The sequence below is a fragment of the Syngnathoides biaculeatus genome, chromosome 20, assembly GCF_019802595.1.
Source record: "Syngnathoides biaculeatus isolate LvHL_M chromosome 20, ASM1980259v1, whole genome shotgun sequence".
Classification (NCBI taxonomy): Eukaryota; Metazoa; Chordata; class Actinopteri; order Syngnathiformes; family Syngnathidae; genus Syngnathoides; species Syngnathoides biaculeatus.
Window position 1 is genome coordinate 5,083,654 of NC_084659.1, and position 16,416 is coordinate 5,100,069.

General features: G+C 54.8%; 3 protein-coding genes across 6 annotated transcripts; all 3 read right to left on the reverse strand.

The window, feature by feature from the left end:
* Nucleotides 1-155: 155 nt before the first annotated feature.
* On the reverse strand, nucleotides 156-3,199 carry mansc1 (MANSC domain containing 1). The gene is made up of 3 exons (XM_061806363.1): nucleotides 2,707-3,199; nucleotides 2,477-2,617; nucleotides 156-2,002 (listed from the first exon to the last, which is right to left on the reverse strand). The coding sequence occupies exons 1-3, from the start codon at nucleotides 2,930-2,932 to the stop codon at nucleotides 1,293-1,295; spliced, it is 1,077 nt and encodes a 358-aa protein (XP_061662347.1). The 5' UTR covers nucleotides 2,933-3,199; the 3' UTR covers nucleotides 156-1,292.
* Nucleotides 3,200-4,249: 1,050 nt separating this feature from the next.
* Nucleotides 4,250-5,682, reverse strand: c20h11orf98 (chromosome 20 C11orf98 homolog). 3 transcript variants are annotated; one of them, XM_061806365.1, is made up of 5 exons: nucleotides 5,595-5,682; nucleotides 5,504-5,543; nucleotides 5,050-5,174; nucleotides 4,879-4,976; nucleotides 4,250-4,593 (listed from the first exon to the last, which is right to left on the reverse strand). In XM_061806365.1, exons 2-5 carry the CDS (start codon nucleotides 5,540-5,542, stop codon nucleotides 4,496-4,498), a joined length of 360 nt encoding a protein of 119 aa, XP_061662349.1. In that variant the 5' UTR covers nucleotide 5,543; nucleotides 5,595-5,682; the 3' UTR covers nucleotides 4,250-4,495. The 3 variants fall into 3 exon arrangements, with proteins under 3 accessions (XP_061662349.1, XP_061662351.1, XP_061662348.1); XM_061806367.1 differs by having other exon boundaries at nucleotides 5,579-5,678; XM_061806364.1 differs by having other exon boundaries at nucleotides 4,290-4,593; nucleotides 5,504-5,660.
* Nucleotides 5,683-5,991: 309 nt separating this feature from the next.
* Nucleotides 5,992-16,048, reverse strand: pthlha (parathyroid hormone-like hormone a). 2 transcript variants are annotated; one of them, XM_061806368.1, is made up of 3 exons: nucleotides 8,016-8,330; nucleotides 6,616-6,994; nucleotides 5,992-6,327 (listed from the first exon to the last, which is right to left on the reverse strand). In XM_061806368.1, the coding sequence occupies exons 1-2, from the start codon at nucleotides 8,120-8,122 to the stop codon at nucleotides 6,622-6,624; spliced, it is 480 nt and encodes a 159-aa protein (XP_061662352.1). In that variant the 5' UTR covers nucleotides 8,123-8,330; the 3' UTR covers nucleotides 5,992-6,327; nucleotides 6,616-6,621. The 2 variants fall into 2 exon arrangements, 1 of the variants encoding a protein (XP_061662352.1); XR_009792904.1 differs by lacking the exons at nucleotides 5,992-6,327; nucleotides 8,016-8,330 and adding exons at nucleotides 13,378-13,502; nucleotides 13,597-16,048 and having other exon boundaries at nucleotides 6,857-6,994.
* Nucleotides 16,049-16,416: the final 368 nt, after the last annotated feature.

Sequence of the window (16,416 nt, forward strand, 5' to 3'; positions counted from 1 at the left end):
CTGCAAACTTGGACTAACTTTTTTTTTTGTGTGTGTGTTTTGTTTTGTTTTTTCATGCGGGCGCCGAAACGCACGAAGTACACGATTGTTATCGTACAGATTTATGATCATGATTATAATAACCACGCACCACCAGGTCCCATCGACTCAGTCAAATCACGCCAACGTTAAGAAAATCGCTGCATTCTTCGGATGCTCTTCATGGCGTCGTTTGAACGTAAATAAACTGGCAACAGTACTGGATACTCTATTACTTTTTTGTTGTTGTTGTTCACTTCGGCCAAGTCAATCACAACGATATAAAAGCGAGCTGGACTCTCCTTTAAAGTAGAAGTAGGTGACGGCGGCTCACTTGCCGATTACACAATCATAACTGATCAATGACTTTTGCTTTTAAGGTCACAGTGAGAACAAAAAAAAAAAAATCACATTTTTTCATGCACGCAACAAAGAAGGAAAGTTTTGCAAAAAGGCTCGCGTGATTGGAAAAGTTCAACGTTGGAATGAATACAACAATCTGACAACTATGAACAAAGTAATCAACTATTAAAAGAAAAACACAAAATGTGGGCCTGCCGCTGGCGCCACCTTGTGGCCCAGGGGTGACACTGCGGCGTCGGAATAGCCAAGAAAAGCGCGCCCCCCCCCCTCCAAAAAAAAAAAAAAAAAGTATTTCATCCGCTAAAATAACAACAGCAAAGCCAGAATGCAAACATGCAGGTGAGGTCACGACACCGCGATGGTCATGAAAAGTTCTGTGGAAATTTGGACCGGGCCTTGCTGTGAGTCCAAAAACTATTCCAAACTTGCTTCTGCTTGAGTGAAACAAAAAAAAAAAATAAAATAAAGAGTACAGAAGGTAAACGTGGCCCGAAAAATGCTAAGTATGCCCTTTGATTGTGACAAATATTCATTTGAACATGATCCCAACAGATCGATGGAAAGGTCGAGACAAGTTGAAGGAGAAGCAAATCGGTTTATCGTGAAAATGGACAGCGGCCCATTTATCCTCATTGGGAGTTTTGAAAAAAAAAAAAAAAAAAAATGGACACGTCGCCACGGTAGCACGGAGAAAACAAGTCCCAGCAATCGTGATCCGGACTCCGAACATGCGCCGCAAAAGGGCCCCGCCCGCGGGTCAAGAGCAAAGTCTCAAGTCGGTCCGAAATGTCGTCGTCTTCCTGAGTTTCATCCCGTCGCGAGCGTTCGGGGCTTTGCTTTCGACACGTCAACGTGCGTCCCGATCGGCCTCCCGAGTCAAAATTGCAGCGGTCGCGTGACGTCAAGACGGTTCACAGGTCGTAGTGGAGGTCGTGGAGCTCCAGCCTGGTGTAATGGCGCCTGTCGAAGGAGTCCATGGCCTTGCGCCCGCCCACCGCCAAGGCCAGCAGCAGCGTGGCCACGCCCGCCACCAGGAACGCCACCGCGCCGCTCTTCCAAGGACCCGCCCCTGACGCCATTTCTACACTGGCGTTCTGGGCGGCGTCGGCGCGGTGGCCGAGGAGCACGTTGGACGTCAAAGGGGCGGCTTGGGTCGGAGTCGTGGTCACGGCGCTCGGAAGCGGAGCCGCAGCGGTCGTAGGAGGAGTCAACGTGGGAGGGGGAGGAGTCACGTCAGTCGTATTCGGAGTTGCGCTCGTCGGCGGCGGACTTCGGGTCGTCGTCGGAGGAGTCGCGGTGGTCGGAGCGAGGGGCGTCTCGGTGGCGAGAGGCACAGCGGATTTTAGAGTCGCGGTCACGGGGCCCAAAGTCCCGGTCGCAGGGGGTGGAGTCACGGCGGCGGTCTGAGGCAGACGCGTGGTACGAGGAGTCGGAGGCGGAACGCTTGCGGGGCCTTTGTCGGCTGTCCTCGGACCCGCCCGCTCATTCGCCGGATGACTTTTTGTCCGTTTTTTGCCGGTCCCGCCGGGCGCCGTCGTCATCGTCGTGCCGACGGGAACGCGGGCTGCGGCGAAGCCGGTCGTCGCGGCGACTGGACGGAGAGCGCTCGGGTGGATCGCGTCTAGGGGGGAAGCGACAACACCAAACAGGAAATGAAGACACGATGACAAAAGTCACAACAGCTGGCGTCACGTCACGCCACGCCACGCCACGCGTTCCTGTCGCACTCATTAGCTGACGTGTGATCGGATCAGCGGCCCCTCGATGACAACCCATCACTCCGACTGGTTGTTAGCTGGCGAATCAGCACCGATGCAAGCGAAATGACAAACAACAAGACAAGCTCAACCTTGAACCTGTCTTGGACTTGGATACAGTACAACTGAAACCTCTACTATGCAAAGCAAAAGCCACTTCTTAACAACGGCTCCGGCTACTCTGGGCCTGACACAAAGCGGAAAAGTTCCCGGCATCGTGGTCCAAATGGAACCAGAAATGGCTGTTGACTTGACCAGACGATACTTGATGATCGGGGCCAACGCAGGGGTCGGACGCGCCCGGCTGACACGTGACCGAGGAGGAAGGAAGTCGGCACCTCTGAAGACGTAGTAGGCGCTGACGGGCGGCGGCGCCTCGGCGAGGGGGCAGCCGCGACCCCCCGGGCATCGATACAGGAAGCAGTTGTCGTCGCCGCCGCGCTTGTCGCCGTCGAACGCGGCCGCGTCGCAGCGGGCGCCTGCGTAAAGGGCGAGAGAGAGAGAGAGAGAGAGAGAGAGGCCGATGACGTGCCGAGGACCCGGCGGCGGCGGCGGCGGCGGCACTCACCTGGCCGCACCGGCTGGGAACAGCAGGCCAGCACGCAGTCCCGCTCGAACGGCAGGGAGCGGGCGTTGACGGCGGCACCCGGGACGGCGAGCGCAGCCCTGGCGTCGACGGTGGCGTTCCGGTGCTGCATGGAGACGCAGCGCTCGGGTTCGGAGCGGCCCGGCGGCGGCAGCTGCAGCAGCAGAAACAGCAGAAACAGCGGGGCCGGGGCCGGCGCCGGGGTCATGGCCGAACGACGGTCGGCTCAAGCACGAGACGCGCCTCTGTTGAGTTCACGCACGAGGAAACGCGCGCTTGCCAGAACGAAATCAAAAATGAAAAAAAAAAAAAAAAAAAAGGAGGGGGGGGGGGGCTCGTCCCTAATGTCAGGTGGACATTCTGGGAGACGCTTCCGGGCCAAAAGACACCGACTGCGACGCGGTCTTCCTCGAAACCTTCTGCGGACTTTGATTGGGTCGCGAGGACGCTTGAAGAGCAAAAAGAAAATCTTCTTTGTGCTCGGCGAGCCCCACCAAAAAAAAAATATATATATATATATAAAGAATGATATAAAGTTTGCAGAGAAAAAGCGCCGATCATCAAGTCATCCTCGTCTTCGGGACTTGGGACTCAAGCAAGGTGCGCGCCGGCCGAAGGACTTTGGCGTCGACGACGACCGAGCGCGGCGGACATTGGACTCCGGTGACGTCACATTACGAGCCAACTCTCCAGAAATGAAAAGGGATCGAGAGGCGGAGTCGTCGATCCACCGGAAGGAAGCTAACGCTAGCTCGCGCTCGGTTCTGGTTCCGGTTGTCTTCGTCTTGTTTCGCTGCTTCTCGTGCCGCTGACGTCACCGCCCTGCAGCGTCCGCTTTCCAGCGGGTGACCCATTTTTGGCTTTGTCTTCGGGTGGGGGGGCTCCCACGCGCACTTGGTTTCAGGACAGTGACGTCATTTTGGATTTGATCTTGTATGACTTTAGTCTTTTTTTCTACTTTGAATTCTTTCCATTTGTTTTTCTGTCCATTGCACCTTCATTTATTTTTAGAATCCCGATTTTGATCATTTCAAATGTATTTATATGAATGCTTTTCTTCCGTCTCATTTTCAATTCTTCGTTTTAGTTCCGTTTTTTTCGTGTCTTGCTACATTTATTTTATTCCTCCGTGGCGGCCATGTTGAGCGTGTGTATTGTAAGGGGGGGGGGGGGGGGAGAAAGCGAGCGAGCGACCACCACGCAGTTCAGGATTTCAAAATCCAAGTCTCTGAAGTCCAGAACATGTGATTTGTGCTCCAGTCGCATTTTTTTTTTTTTTTCCCTTCCATCAAGCCATTTGGTTTTCCGAAGCAGGAAACGCACTAATGACTGAAGGCGACACAACAAAGTGGACCATGAACAAGCACACCGGCGTGCTGGAACTTTCAAACATTTGCAAGCTTTTTTTTTTTTTTTTTTAAATTTGACTTTGTTTTGTGCCAGGCCTTTTATGCCCTCACCAAAATAAAACTCCACTACGAAACTTTGGTACCGCACAGTAAAAAGGCTTCAAAAACGAAAGAGCGCTGGATTTTAACGGCACGTCCCACCCCTGTGACGTCTCTCTTTTCTAGTTTGTAAACATAAGACCAGAAATGGTGACATTTATTCAATGTTTTGTAAAAACTGCTCCCAAATGAAAGTCTGTCCAGGTTCTATACAGCGTGTGCGATACACGCGATCCGCACTTCAAATTTGCGAAAAGGTGCTTCGGCGCGACGACGCGAAAATGCTTCCCTTTCCGCGGCGTCCGTGCGGAACGCGGACCGGTTCACTCCGCGGGGTCCATGTCGACGTCCTGACAGGCGCCGGGCGTCTTTTTCAGCGGCTTCTTCTTCTTCTTCTCGGGTGGAGGAGCCGCAGCCTCGACTGGCAAACACAAACGATGAGAAATTCCATCACGCTACACCGCGGCCGCCCCGAAAAGGTCCCGCGACGCCCAAATCCATTCCCCCCCCCCCCCCAATTGTTGTATGCGAGCGCGTGCCCAGTTTCAAGTTTGACTTGAAAGCGCAGCCGCCTCGCGACACGAGCGCATCCCGTTTCTGCGCGTTCACAGGAAGCGAGGCCGCTTCGGCGTTTCAACGACGAGCTTGAAAAGGGGCGTCCCGGGCATTTCGCAAAGACAGAAACCGGCGGCGGCGGCGGAGTCACCTTCCATGGCGGCTTTGTCCTTCTGGAGGTTGCGCAGCTGCTTGATGAGCTTGCGCTTCTTCTTCCCCGACAAAGTGATGTTGGCCCGCGGGCTGGTGCTGCGTGAGGAACAGCCCGCGGGCCACACTTTAGAGCGAGTTCACGTCATCGGAACGGAGTACTACTACCGACTTCCTCTTCTTGAGGTGATGGACGGTGATGAGGCCTTCGTCCAGCACGGCGCCGACAATCTGATTTTTCTTCCTCCTCTGTCGCCCGAGGACGCGGCGGCGCTTGAAGAGTTTCTTGGCCAAGTCCTAACACACACACACACACACAAAAAGGTCGCGTTAACGGCGGCTCCGAGGAGAAAAGACAACACGAGTCGCGGAGTCCCGAGATGAGACCTCATCCAGTATTTGTGTCGACAGTACATTCCGTCATTCAACAACGAGCCGATTGCGACTTGTGACTCCAAGCTTTGAGTTTCGACACGTGCCATTTACAGTATTCCTCCTCGCGTGCTAAAATCACATTTCTCATGCCCGCACTTCGGATCAAACACGAAGCCTATAGGAAAGAGGAAGAGTTCGGTTCCCCGTGTGTTTCTTCGAAGACTTTTGTTTGTTTGTTTGTTTTTTTTTACCGTTTTGGGTCTGTTGATCTTCCCTCCAGGTGGAGACATGCTGCCTGCCTGCCTGCTGCCTGCCTGCCTGCCTGCCTGCCTGCCTGCCTGCCTGCCTGCCTGCCTTTTTTTCCTGCATTCTGCTTCCGCATTTTCTTCTTCTTCTTCCTTTTTCAGCGGCACTATTGGATCCGTGACGGCGCTTTGCCGCCACCGGCAGGGCTCTTTAGGTGTTGCAACGGCGGCAGGTGACGTCCGTGATTGGTGGCCAAAGGCAAAAATGGTCGGTCGCTCCCTTTTTTCATCGTGTCGCCTCTGCAGCATGACATTAAACCAACCCTACACCGCCCCCCCAACACCAAACTGTTTATTTTTTAATGTTTGTCTAATGTTGTCCACCTTTTGCTGCGATTGGATCCGGAACTCCCGTGACCCTTGTGAGGATAAGCACCTTGGCTGGATTGTCCTCGAGAACGAAGTAGCGAGTGAAGTCAATGAAGTAAGAGATTTGTGTCAAATGTTTAATCTCAGTGCAATTGCCAACGAGCACCAGCAGAGGGCGTCATCGACAGAAGGTGGACATTTACTTCGGGAGACAAAAAAAAAAAACAACAAAAAAGACAACAAGTGGACTTGTTCTTTTGTATAAAGTGCTTGATGGTAGAAAAACTAATCAAATAAATACAACAGTCAAGCCAAATAAATTACAACACCTTGGAATGAAAAAGAACTTTTTCACGTCACATTCGACTCGATTTCTGCTTCCTATTTACACAATAAATATGGATCTTTTCTTTTCTTTCCAAACAGGAAGACGACTGTTCAGGAGTCCACTTCGCTCCGTCCTACAAGCAAACACACAAAAAAAAAGGGGTCAGGGGTCACTTTTGGTAGATGTCTGATGGAAATCGACAACTCCCATATCCAAGTCCAAATATGAGAGAATACAATCAAATCCATTGAATGAGAGCTATGAAAAAAAAAAAAAAACTGAGCAAGGCCATCAAATGCGGACTCGAGCGATGACATGGACAATCGAAACTTTTGATCTCGTGTTGCAGGTACTCGGCGGGCAGGCCAGAGCCACGTCTAATGGAAAAGACGACCGGCGGATTTTGCGGCGCGACACTGACCCGCGTTCAGCTCCGCGCCGGGCGCCGTCCCCCGCCGTCTCGCCCCGGAGCCGAGCGGGCCCGCCTCTTGCGCTTGCCTCCGTCCCTCCGCTTCCCCGGACGGCCTTTCTTGCGGCGTTTCCCGTCCCCGAGCGCCTTGTTGGTTTCCTGCGGCGCCTCGGCGCCGTCCCGCTCCTCGGGCGCAAAGTTCTTGGCCGCCGCCGGTCGTTTGGAGAACGGGGGGGAGCCGGCGGCCTCGGGGGTCTCGAGACCCGGGAGCTGTCGGATCTCGGCCGTGTGGACCTCGTCCAGGAGTTCCTGCAGCCACATGCGGCGCTTGAAGTCCTGCAGCGTGCGGCCTTTGTCGTGCATCAGCTGGGCGTGCGTCACCGAGCGTCTCCTGAACGCGACCGGAAAAGGAAAAAAAGAGAAAGAGCGAAGATGATGCAGGGCGCAAAGGAAGACTGCGCCGACTTCGTTGGGTAAAATTGCCTCCGGAGAGCAATTCGGACTTTTGAGTTGGCGAAAGCCGACATCGGGGAGGATTCTGGGCTTTTTTTTTTTAGGGGGGGTTAGCGATGCCGCCGACGTCCGGCGGCACCGGCACCCGGCCCGCTTTGATTCCGACCAGATGGGCTCTTTCTTTTCTTCCTTCTGTTCTCTCCTTCCTCTCTGTTATCTTTCCCGCCGCCCCAGATCGAGTTTCTCAATCGAGTCAGGCCGCCAAAGTCCTGAACAAACACGGCGAGCGAAGACGGGAAGCCTGGGAACCGAAACCCGGAGCGCTCTGAGCACACAAACACGCAAAGTCGCACTCAAACACGCCCAAAACACAGCTGAGCCCGTGTGTGCGTGTGTGTGTGTGCGTGTGTGTGTGGGGGGGCGCCATCCCCTCGCGTCCCCGGCTCGACATCAAGGCAGGTCCACCTCTTCCGGAACCACAGGAGAACCCCGAGACCTCGCGGTCACTCGGGATCAAAAGCCGAGGCCGACCGGAGCCCCCAAATGGTCGCGTGCAAAATCTCAAAAAAAGAATTTTGCAACAAGTCAACCGCTTTGGCACGCTTTGGCAGCGGCGCCAGCCATGCCCCCCTCCCCTCCGGGTTCCGCAATTCGTTTCAGGGGCGCCCCCCCCCCCGCCCAAACTTTTACTTTCGCCGCATCTTTTTTTCCCAAATTGTCCAAAGTCGTCTTTTAGTGGTGCACGTTGTTTCGAAATGTTGGATTGTTGGCTTTTCCTCCCCTTTTAGCAGAAAACTTTCTTGCAAGGTTGACTTTTGGAATCAAATTCCGACATTTGTCTTTGTTTACCCGCCGGCGTGACGTTTTTGTCCAACTTTTTTTGTTGTTGTTGTTGTTGCTTGCATTGCGCTCACGGAAAGAAGAAGGAGGAGGAAGAGGGGGTCAGAGGGCCCACTTACATTCTGGCACCGGCGGGGTCCGCAGAGGGCCGCCCCTCCACCGGTCCGGCCCGGTCGGCGGGGGGCGAGCAGAGCAGGAAGAGCGTCAGGAAGAAGCCGCGCGACATCGTCACGGCAAGAGACGGCGCCGACGAGCGAGGAGGCGCCCGCGAGGGTCTCGAGCTCTCCGTGGGAAACTCGCGTGCCGCAATTAGAAGGAAAAAAAAAAAAAATGTTCCGAGAAGGAAAGTCGGGGAGCAGATCCAAGATCTTCTTCTTCTTCTTCTTCTTGTGAGGAGGAGGAGGAGTGCTGCACACGCGTTTCCAGATGTTGCGAGAATGCGGCGAGCGTGGATCAGCGGGAGACGGCCGGCCGGCTCCGAGGGGCGGACCCTCGCCGAGGGGAGGGCGGGGCGGGGGGCGGGCGCGCCGGGTCGCCGACGCTCCGTCCCGATGACGATGACCATCGCGCGAGTCATCGCTGACGTTGCGCATCCTCAAAGCAGTCGCCAAGAAAAAGTCGACTCGCTCAAAGGCCGACGACGTGCGCGCGACACGCGGGGCCGACCTGTTGCTCGTCTTCCGTCCGTTCGAATCAACTCGACGCGTCGGCTCGGGGAAAAAAAACAAACTGACTTTGGAACGAAGCTCATATTTGATCAACCCACGGAATGCAAAGCAGCCGTATTGGGCCAAAATACGCACGGTTGGGAATCAGAATCAACGTGCAAAACTGAATCGCGGCGAGGCGACCTTACGCCAAAGGTGCGCAATTTGGACGCCGTCGCTTGCGCCGAACATCCCAAACTGTCGAAAAGGTCGGCGCTCTTTGATGCGCGCCAAAGTGCAAAATGTCATTTGGAAAAACACGGCGGCACGTGAGCGGAGAGAGCCAATCACAAGCGTGGGCGGGCTTTCGAGGAGGAAGCGACGCCAACGCAAAGGAGGTGATGCGCACGTCCCACGTAAAAGAGCGCAAGCGTGCCAACTTGACTGAATTTGACGCAAAATGACGCTCACGCTGCGGCCATCTGATGCTAATGTTGGATAACGAGCGAGCGCACTACGCCACGGTCGTTTCCTCTTCACGAACATCCGAGCTGGCGTTCAACCGACGTCCGACCGACTCGCTCTCTCTCTCCGACAGACGTACTTCGACTTTCCGGGCGACACGGTCGGACTTCGGTTTCCCGTTCAGCACCGCGGTGAGCCGCGTCGGGGTGATTTGGTGTTTGCGTCGCCGCGGAAACGAGCACAGACGCTTAATCTGAGCCGTCTCCTCTTCCAGTGATCTATTTTTAGCAGCATGGAAAAAGAAAACTTCTTGCTGCTTCATCAGCACACACACGCACGCGCGTGCGACGAAGATGGCGTCCTCCCGCTGAGTCAGCGTCGTCACGGCGCTGCGGTCGACGAGCTCCCGAGCGCCGGCGAGGTCACCAACACGCGAGTTTCCGCCCGTGAGCGCCGGGCGACGCCACGAAGGTGACGCCGACTGACGTGAGAGGAGGCGGGAAAGCCCCCTGCTTGGCGGCGACACGAGCGCTTTTGGAGGCGCGTGCGCCGTTAGAACCGGCCCATTTCAGAAAAAGAGCCACAGTCATACACGGAAGAGATGCTGCGAAGGCCTTGGGCTGCTTTTCTCCTGCAGGGCCTGGACAACTGACGAGGATTGACAGAAACACCAATTCTGTCCTTTTGCAAAAAAATCCTGATCAAAAATGTTCAGCGATCATTTTGCGACTTCAAGCTGCGGCGGGCTTCGGTTCTGCAGCAGGGTACCGATCCGAAAGGCACGAGCAATGAGACTTGTCAATGTCTTTCAATTACAAAATGAAAGCTCAGAAGCGGCCTGCTCAAAGTCCACATGGGAATCGTGAGTACCGTGACCAGGAAAAGGTTCTGGAGAATCCACTTCCGCCGGGGAAGTGGGGGGGGGGGGTCGGCCAACACAAAGACTCGTTGCCGGTCCGAGAAAGTGCCTGATTTCAGCTGGGGGTGGCCCAACCAGTTCTTACAAAATCACCGTTTCACCCCCCGTTGTTTTTGGGTCACTTGCGTTCGATTTGTCTGATATTGACATTTCTTTGCTGAGGTTCAACGTGAAAGTGGGGAAACTATTTGACAAGGTGGTCCAGGACTTTCTCAGTGCACCGGTGAGGACTTGGCCAGACGTCCCGACGGGAAAAACAAAAAAGACATTTGGCTGCAAATGAGAATCGTGTTGTCGAAGCCAACGGGATGCAAAATTCTGTTGATCCGACTGGAGCAGCGAACATCCCGCAGCCATTTTGGGAAGAGGGACCAATTGTCCGTGAAGTGAATTTCTATCGACATTTCATTCATCGTTTTTTTTTTAGATTTTCAAGAAAGTCGGCGCGCCCTTCGGCTGGTTGGCTTCGGGCTTCGCTCTTCCTTCGTTTCGGCGGCCCCCAATCTGACATTTTACCGACACACGGGTCACGTGAGGGGCGACAACGCGGCACGGCGACGCTTTCAGGGGCTCCGGACGGCCGTCGGGGCGTCGCCGTCTTTCTCGCCCGCCGAGTGGATCGGAGTCGCGATCGACGCTTCACCGGCTAACGAGCGCGCGGCACGCCAATAAGCTCGCAGCCGCGGTGCGCTGACAAGCTAACTAGTTAAGTGTTGCGGGAGACGCTCAAAGGATCCGCGCGCCGCAGCCTCGCTAACCGTTTCCAGAACTGTGGAAACTTCTCAAGGCTGCAAAAGCGTTTTGGCGCTCACAGCAAGTGTGTGTGCGGTCAGAAGTGTGGGAATGTTTTGGGGCGCGTATGTGTGGCTGCGTGCGTCGTGTTTGTGCGCGGCGACTTTTTTTTGCTCCTTTGCCTGCAAACGAAAAGGCGAGCGGAGGAGTTTGCGTCTCGCCCCGCGACAATTTGGGTCAACATTGACACGGGCGACGCGGAACGCGAGAGGAGATTGTGACTTCCGCCGCTCCGCAAACACGCGTTATCGCGTCACATTCCGAGGTGACGCGTGCACGCTCTCCCCGATCGAGGGTCCGACGTTTGACCCTTGAACTCCCCGCAGAGGCTCGCCTCGCGAGTACGCAATTTGTGAACTCGGCTTCGGGCCCACGAACACGCGCCGGCGTCATCGCGATGGAAAATCGCTGAGGGTCACGTTCGACAAACACTCAACGCCGCTGTTGCACACCGGTCCCCGTTCTTTGCGACATTTTTCTTTCTTTCTTTCTTTCTTTCTTTCTAAAGCGACTCAAAGCTTGACTTGTTCAGAGCGCCTGGTCCTTCACAAACTACAAGAAAGTACATCAGATCTTGTATTGGACAAGTACAGTCCAGCTAAGTACCAGAAAGTACACAGGAGAGCAGAATTTAAAAAAAAAAAAAAAAAAAAAGGCACAGTCCAGCGTTGGCGCAGTGCAAAAAAAAAAAAAAAAAAAAAAAAAGTAAGTAAGTACACAGACGTGCACGCGCGAGCACGAGCGCTCAAAGGTGGTCGCGAAGCGAACTGCGGCAAAGCAAGGAATGTAAACAGGAAGGTCCAACGGGACCAAAACCCATCACAACGATGAGTCATTCATTCATTCATCTGCCGTTGCGCTCCTCACGCAGGTTGCGGCTGTGCCGGCGATCTTCGGGCGAGGGGCCGCGTACGCCCTCAACTGCTTGCCAGCCAATCGCGGAGCACATACCGACAAACGACCGTGACCCGTCATTCCTTTCTCAACTGCCCAACCCAGATGACTTTGGGCAAAAGTCATTCTACACCCTGGATCGGTCGCAGGCCCTATGACCAATTTAGAGTCCCCAGTTGAGTTTTGGCATGTGGGACGAAACCAGAGGCCAAACCGCACAAGCAAGGCCGGACGGGATTTGAACCCCGGTCCTCAGAGCTGAGGCAAACGGTCGGCCACCGCGTCGCCCCAAAAAGCCCAAAGAGTGGGCATCGACGCGGCGCGGCGCAGCGAGGGGGCGGGGCTCGCGCGACGACCGCACGGATGACGCCGGCCGATGGAAGAATGTTACCGTGGCGCGCTCACACGTGACGCTACGAGTCGATTTGCGCTATTTAGTTTCCGCACCCGTTTCCACGACGACGCAAACAACTCAACACAATGCAAAACAGGAAGTTCAAGCCTGGTAAACGGGAAGTTCGACTCACAAGAAGTGAGGAAGGCTAAAGCTATCTTAGCGTATCAATGCTAGCGTAGCCAGCATTGCTAATCAGATTGTTGCGATTCGATTGAACCCCAAAATAAAAAGCACAGCAAGGAAGAAAGCGGCACAAGTGCGACGTGGGCGCGTCGCGAGGTTCTGGCGAGGCGGCGGGGCTTTCGGGGGGCGAGGAAAATCCCCGTCTACAAGCCGTCGCTTGCTCGTAATTAAGACGTCGCGCCAGCAACAGCCGGACAGCGCACGCGCGTCTAAAAATAAAAGTCAATGTTTTGCTAGCGTGTGGCTTTTAATGTCAGCGTGGAAAAGCGACTCTCTTGTTCACAGCTTGACAGGAAACCACAACACACGGCGCACACGGCTCAGTGGCAGCGAGGGGCCCCGGGGGGGCGCTAGATGAGGCTCTTCTGTTCCTTTCCTTCCGACAAGATGCAAACTGCTCCATCTTGGACCTGCGGGATCGTCCCCACCTTCAAAGTCATTCAGGGACAGGTCGACCCCCCCGGACCCCGTTTGACCTTGGCACAACGTGGACCAGATGAAGCCGAGATGGCAAAAAAACAAACCAAAGTAGCCACGAGTACCCCTAGAAAAGCTAAAAAAAAAGCTTTGTCCCGAATGTGGTACCAGGGAAGAACCGAGCCGTCCGATCAAGATGGACCCAAAATTCGTATCGGCAACACGAACCGCCTTCAGACGTGTTCCGTGTCAAGTCAAAGCACTTGAACGGCGCCCGCAAACTTTTTTTCTCGTTTGTTTTGTTTCTCTTTTTCTTCCGGAGGAGCCCAGCCCGGATAAGCAACCGGGCCGTCTGTCCCCGCGACTTCCGATTGGTGGCTCTCGACTATTGGACCGGACCCCGAGCGGATCTCAAATCGTCTGTCTCCGTTCGAATGGAGGCAAATACTTTGAATCCCTTCCATCGCCCCCAAAAATAAAACGAGGAAATGCAGGCGTTGCGAAATTTGCAGCCGCCGCCGTCCCCGATGGCCACTCGGCACCTGAGACTTTTGCGCGCATCTTGAGACAAAAAGCTCTCAAGTCACCGGTTTGAAGCAGAGCACATTTTTCACAAACAAGTCTGCTTTATTTTTGCAGCACACGGCGGCGCATTCGAGGACACTCACAGTGCTGGAAATGAAGGATCTATTTTCTTCTTCTTCTTCTTGGCTTTCTATTTTTAGCGCAAGCGCTTGCAAAACAGCGGCCACCTGGCCGGTGCTTACCTTTTTGGCGGCGGGGCGCGACCGCGGCTTTCCGGAGCAACGGCGTCGACGTGGTCCGGGAGCGGCTCGCGGGCCTCCTTCCTTTTTCAAAAAGTTCAAACGGGGAGCGGATGTACGTCCGATTCCTGAAATGTGACGTGAATCCATTTTGATTGTCAGAGACAAAGCAACGTGCATTATAAACTGTCTCAAATGTTGAGTTTTGAAATCACAACTCACCTCGATGAAAAATCATCTTTGCGACTTTGGGGTCCTTTGCACGATGAATGTCTATATAGATATCATGGTATTTTCCATTCCTGATCCAGCCCCCCCCCCCCCCCCCTCCCATTTGCAGGTTGCGCAGTCGCACATGTTGGAGATCAACAAGAGAAGAAGAAGAAGAATGTTCCGTCGTCATCTGCGGTGGCAGCCTTTATTTGGACAAGGCAGGTCCTTGTCCAGGTTCCTGTTCCTGTTCCTGAGGCCACCCGTGAGACGCGCGCACTCGCGTTTTCTGTCCTGCGCCGCACGCAAGAAGTCGAGGAGGCCGCGTCTCGCGCTAAAGTTCTCGACCGGCAGGACGAAGGACGACGGACCGAGACACCCGAACGCCCGCCGCCCGATGACATTCCCGGACGTTAGCAGCCAACTGAGCGCGCGGAGGCGTGGCCCAGGACGCGACGGCCACAAGGAAGTCGCCTTCAACTTGTAAACACACACGGACGAGGAGTGCAAATCACGTGGATGGCCAAAGCGTCGAACTCGAGGACGTAGCTGCGAGCCACCTGCCCGACGGAAAGGAGGGAAAAGGTCCGCGGCTCGCAAGAATGCCGGCGACGCTTCAAAGTCAGTCTAAACAAAAGCGGCGGCCTCCTCGCTGGCTGATTCCCAACTATGTCCTTTTCCAGCATTCTCGTATTCCCAAAAGTTTTCCACCTTCGGGTCCACATCTGCCGCAAAGATGAGCCGGGACGGGGACCCCCCACCCCCACCCCCACACGTCTCAGAGGACAAACAAAATGGCAGCGTTGAGCGACAAGATGGCGGCGATGGTGCGTGGCGCCAACGCAAAAGCGTCAATAATCCACAAATTTGGGATTTTGGCCATCGGGGCAGGTTCACATCGCTGCAGCGTATTCATCCAAATACAGCAGAAGTTTCTTTTCTAACATTTGACATGAGCTTTTCATACTTACAAATCAATCAATCAATCAATCCCAACATAATTCCAGAGAGCGCGCAACAAAATTATCCGCAACTCGTCTCCACGCACACTCTCGATTTTTCATCCCAAACGAAGTCGAGTCAAATTGTCCAAATGAGCGCGCCTCGCGGGGTCAAAGGTCACGTGACGCACGCCGAGACGGCTTCGCTCCTCATCTTCGTCAGGCGGGAACGCCGCGGGGCCGCCGTTAGCAATTAGCCATTAGCTCGTCGACTTCCTATTGCGCCGCCCCCGCGCTAATCCGCCTCCGTCCCGCTGTGGCGGTTTCACCGTCGCGCTGGTCGGAAACGGCGACGACGGGGCGACCGCTTTTCGCCACGACACGTCAAAAGCCGGGCGCCTTCTCGTTAGCGTCAAATTCACCTCAGAGAAAAGTTTTTAAAGTCCGGAAGAAAGGTCACATCAGTACCGTGTATTATCTAGACCCCCCCCGCCGGCCGTACTGCTGCCCGCCCACACAAAACGCTCGTTAAGACAAATTAATCGGCCACTAACGAGCTGGGCGTCGCATTAGCTTGATGCCACACGCGCGCGTTCATTTTCACACTGGGTGCCTTTCGGACATCATGCACTCGAACGCGAGAACCTTCGCAGACGGTTAACCCCCCCCGGCCAAAAATTCAACGAAACTGAAAGTTTTTGGGCAGGACGCAAAGTCACATTGAGGATGGGAACCAAAGTGTGACAAAGCGGCAGGGCCGCGCCACGCCGCGCCGGCCGAACGTGGGGCGACGCGCCACACGGCACCCGACGCGCACGTGCTCCTCGTTTCCCTTTGATGCCCTCAGCAGGGAGGCGGGCACGTGGGAGGTCCTCATTAGCGAGGACGACTTGAACGAGCCGGTCTTCCTCCGGGCGGCCATCTTGCCCCGACGGGTCGTCCAGATGTTGCGTGCGGAAACGTCGTCTTTGGGTTTATTTTCAGAGGGAACGGACGGAGGGGGGTGGGGGGCACGGATGTGTGTAAAAAAAAAAAAAAAAAAAAAAAAAAGCGTGAAGGTGAGGAAAGACCTCCAACGTTCCCGCACAGCAGCGGCGGCCGCATTCCTTCCTTCCGTCTGGTGGAAAATATGCCGACGGACTCTTTTTCCACTGACGCCGCCGGCACCTCGCGAGGACCTTCGGGCCCCCTATCGGTGCGGGTCGCCTGGGCGACGTCCGTTGAGGACATCCAAAACGTTCTTGCCGCCGAGGACTGTGGCAAGATTTGCCCGTTCTTGGTTCTTGGACTGCACCACTTTCAAAGCCACGCGGGACTCCTTTGTTGGACGACGACGACGATTTGGATGTAGGTAACGACGCGTGCTGCAAATCGCGGCAATTCCTCAGCGATGTTCTTCGCAAATGCCATCGTGGGATCGTTTGTTGAATCTGAAAGGATTCGATTGAAATCCCCATCCAAAAATCTTTGTTTGCTTTCCCAAAGGAAAAGTGAACATTTCAATTTGGATGAAGGCCATTTTGACAGCGGCGAGAGGCGGGGTACAGCCTCGTGTGCATGTTTTGGGGAGAACATGCAAACACCAAAAAGGCGGGGCCGAAATTCCAACCCCGGTCCTCAGAAACAGCACTTTCATACTCCAGAACACCGACTACACTATCAAGTTTAAAAAAAAAAAAAAAAAAAAGATGAAAATTGTGGCCAAATCTTGCACGCTGGGCCCCAATGACCCGTTTGACAAAAACTGCTCCGTCTCCTGCCGTGGCCGCCGGATGTCATCGCGTCGCCGCATCCGCCCGGCAAAGGTCGTACTGTCGACCTGCGACCGGGGGTTTCGCTTCTTTTCAAACGAGCCGACGGCCTCGCTTTGGAAAAATCCGCCGGGCTTGAC

Excerpts from the sequence above, each read along its gene's own strand:
- mansc1 (XM_061806363.1), bottom strand. The coding sequence starts at position 2,932 with ATGACCCCGGCGCCGGCCCCGGCCCCGCTGTTTCTGCTGTTTCTGCTG. Across the intron at positions 2,618-2,706 it reads TTCCCAGCCGGTGCGGCCAG|GCGCCCGCTGCGACGCGGCC; the intron begins GTGAGTGCCGCC and ends CCCTTTACGCAG. Across the intron at positions 2,003-2,476 it reads CGCCTACTACGTCTTCAGAG|ACGCGATCCACCCGAGCGCT; the intron begins GTGCCGACTTCC and ends CTTCCCCCCTAG.
- c20h11orf98 (XM_061806367.1), bottom strand. The coding sequence starts at position 5,634 with ATGCGGAAGCAGAATGCAGGAAAAAAAGGCAGGCAGGCAGGCAGGCAG. Across the intron at positions 5,544-5,578 it reads GCAGGCAGGCAGGCAGGCAG|CATGTCTCCACCTGGAGGGA; the intron begins GCAGGCAGGCAG and ends GCAGGCAGGCAG. Across the intron at positions 5,175-5,503 it reads AGATCAACAGACCCAAAACG|GACTTGGCCAAGAAACTCTT; the intron begins GTAAAAAAAAAC and ends TGTGTGTGTTAG.
- pthlha (XM_061806368.1), bottom strand. The coding sequence starts at position 8,122 with ATGTCGCGCGGCTTCTTCCTGACGCTCTTCCTGCTCTGCTCGCCCCCC. Across the intron at positions 6,995-8,015 it reads GACCCCGCCGGTGCCAGAAT|GAGACGCTCGGTGACGCACG; the intron begins GTAAGTGGGCCC and ends GGTCGCGTTCAG.